The 2,897-nt window shown below is 39.0% G+C and overlaps 1 protein-coding gene across 2 annotated transcripts in view; it reads right to left on the reverse strand.

Moving 5' to 3' along the window:
• The window catches only part of slc12a5b (solute carrier family 12 member 5b), a 37,851-nt gene that overhangs the window by 9,635 nt on the left and 25,319 nt on the right, over positions 1-2,897 (reverse strand). For both annotated transcript variants that reach the window (XM_036212780.1, XM_036212779.1), the window contains 7 exons: positions 1,774-1,948; positions 1,494-1,612; positions 1,303-1,401; positions 904-1,023; positions 709-813; positions 448-616; positions 163-358 (listed from right to left, as the gene is read on the reverse strand). In XM_036212780.1, coding sequence (XP_036068673.1) covers positions 163-358; positions 448-616; positions 709-813; positions 904-1,023; positions 1,303-1,401; positions 1,494-1,612; positions 1,774-1,948 — 983 coding nt within the window. The remainder of the gene's footprint in view (positions 1-162; positions 359-447; positions 617-708; positions 814-903; positions 1,024-1,302; positions 1,402-1,493; positions 1,613-1,773; positions 1,949-2,897) is intronic.

Consider the following 2,897-nt stretch of genomic DNA (forward strand, 5'->3'; position numbering starts at 1 on the left):
ACCTGAAAAGATTTCCTCAATTTCTTTGAGCGATCAGAAACCCACATATTGAAGCAAAATACATTAGCTGCCACTGCTCTGAAAACCTCACATTTACAAACGTGTTTGCCACAGAAGCTCAACAATGATGTATTCCATATTTTTGAAAATTGGATGTCTTACCAATGAAGTTTCTAAATTGCTGGTAGTATTCTGGCTGTTTCCAGTTGGAGGGCCAGCTGACCATAACTGTGTTGTGTTTTAGACCTCCAAGTCCTCCAACTTGTACCAGGTGGGAGGTTCCATCTCTTAGGTTGGAGGAGATGACAACCTGAGAGAAGCCTTTTACTTTTTCTGTCTCCATCAACTTTCGCAGAGACTGCACGAGGAGAAAAATGTCATGTTTATTCACCAATTTTGACATACAATGAAGATTTGAATTCACCGTGCATATAGAAACTAAATGACCTGATCTGCCTTCTGAGCGTCAGTATAGTTGCCTAGAAAGGTTCCTTGAACAGTAGTACCAACGATCGTAAGACCTTTGCCTGCTTTCAGCTGATTGGTCAGTGAGAGCAGACGGGGCTGTTCCACGTTCTGCGTTGCATCCACGCTCACCAGAACCAGAATCTGTGGCCTTACGGGCAAAATGGCAGATAATCAAGAAAATAGATTACTCGAATACCTGGTACCATACAAAAAAAGATCATAAAACTTTAAAAATGTAACCTCCAGTTCTTTGTGTGTGGGGGTCCCTCCTCCAGCCTCATCAGAGCAAACCGTGCAGCGCTGAGCGAAATGCCACGGATGCCATCACCCCACTCCTTCTCCGCTCTGTTTCACAGAACATTGATAAATATGGAATAAATAAAAAAGCAAGCTGCATGTCACAGCTTTACAGACATGTTTTTAGCTAATACTCACCCACAAAACTCAATGTATTTGTAGATGCAGGTGGCTATCCCCATAGCAACAATGGCATAATACCAAGAGCAAATGAACATGAGCGACAGGCACAGGCTCATACCCAGGAACGACAGAGCCCTGTGGGTGTTTGTAGAATCAAGACAGACAAAAATCAATACAGAAAGTACATTCAAATTGTATATATTATTTCTTCACCTCCTATAACATTCTACTCATGTATTTTGTCCTCTGAAAGGCTTGTCCTTGATGGATAATAACTTTATGTTGACATAACCAGTGTCTTAATCTCTTTAATCTTCTTATAAAATGTACATATCATTTAGAAAATTGTGTTTTTTTTGTATTCTCTTAGTAGAAATCCTTTTTGTCAAGTAAGTGGGATGAACAAAAACCCACCAGTGGTAGAATTTAAATCGCGGCCTCCAGTTTGGCGTCCTCAGCAGAGTCTGCAGGGCACAAGCAAGGTTGACGAACATGTAGCACATCAAGAAAAACCTGGACAGGAGGCAGTACAGGGAAATGCTTAGTGAAGACAGACTTTACAGAGGCAGACGTGTTCAGCAGAAAGCACACACATTTGTTCTTACATGGAGAGGATGGGGGCAACTGAATCCAAGGAGGCAATAATGATGCCAATTTCACAGATGCTGGCGGTGAGCAGGAGGGCCCAAGTCGGCTCCCCATTGGCTTTTCCGTGTCCAAAAACCTGTAATTTTGTAAGAATTCAATATTGGAAGAAACATTTCCAAAACATTTGACACAGTCAACTCTGTCTTATTGTTGAAGATGCTCATGGATGCTTGGTTCAACCCAAAATCTGATTAACTTACTCACTTTCACTGCTGAGATCTGCACACATGTACTCACTCTAAGAAACGGGATGATGCCATCTCGTGAAATCGCCTGAAGCAGTCGAGGAGCTCCCGTCAGACTCTGCAGTCCTGCTCCACAGGTGGAGAAGAAGGAGCCAAACACAATGACCCACGGAGACGGCCAAGCCAACGTTCCGATCACCAGATTACCATTGACTCCTTCTCCAAACCTTGGAGTAGAAGTAGTGTGGAAAAAATAATGTATTAAAATAAAAATTGGAATTTATTTAGACCAGTTGACACAACCATTCAAAATTAAACCATAGAGACTATTAGATTAAGAATAAAAATGACATTTGGGGCAAATCTCAAGAAAGAAGTGTCTTTTTAAGGAGTAAAGACACAGTAAACACAGTTAGTGGAAGTTTAGACTTTTTCTGCATTCTGAACCTCAGAATCCCATCAGTGAGTACCTGTACAGGCCCTTTTTTAAATTTGTATGTAGGTTTTATTTGTAATAAAGCAACAATTAATAAGATATTTTATATATTAATATCCTAAAATATACATTTACTTACATATTGCACTTATTTACGTAGCCTTTACATTGGAAGTGACCACTTGAAAGTGTGTTGCCGAGGGTGGTGTAAGTATGGTTTAGCATCCATGTCAATTACATTGACCGTAAGTTCATTAATGGCAGATTTAATTTAAAAAGTCTAAAACCGATTTACCAGAACAATCAAGATTTTTGAGAAAGATATGAATAAACACAGACAGTGGCGCTGTTTTTTTTGGTTTGGTAATTGTTTTATTGGCAACATTTTTATTTCCATAAATTTGTATTTTGGTATGGAAAGACTGAAACAGGTGTTTATTTAAAGTTCTTTGTTGTTGTCCTGCTGATAGAAGAGAATTGGCATCTATTCAGTCAGATGGAGACCATGATGTGTCATCATGGTCTTCTGTTGTCTTGTAAAGTCAAGTCAAGAAAGACCTTCAAGCTAAGATCTGTAAAAGAGAATATTTTTTCAAACTTTTGACAGAAACTCCCAATTGTCTCCTTCAACCTTATTATAACAAAATCTAACACTTTGCTTTTTTGTTTTTCTTGATTTTTGGGTTTGGAAAAAAAGCAGAAATCTAGAATTGTTGCCGTAATGAAGTTGATTATTACTT

This window comes from Oryzias melastigma, linkage group LG7 (genome assembly GCF_002922805.2).
Source record: "Oryzias melastigma strain HK-1 linkage group LG7, ASM292280v2, whole genome shotgun sequence".
Lineage (NCBI taxonomy): Eukaryota > Metazoa > Chordata > Actinopteri > Beloniformes > Adrianichthyidae > Oryzias > Oryzias melastigma.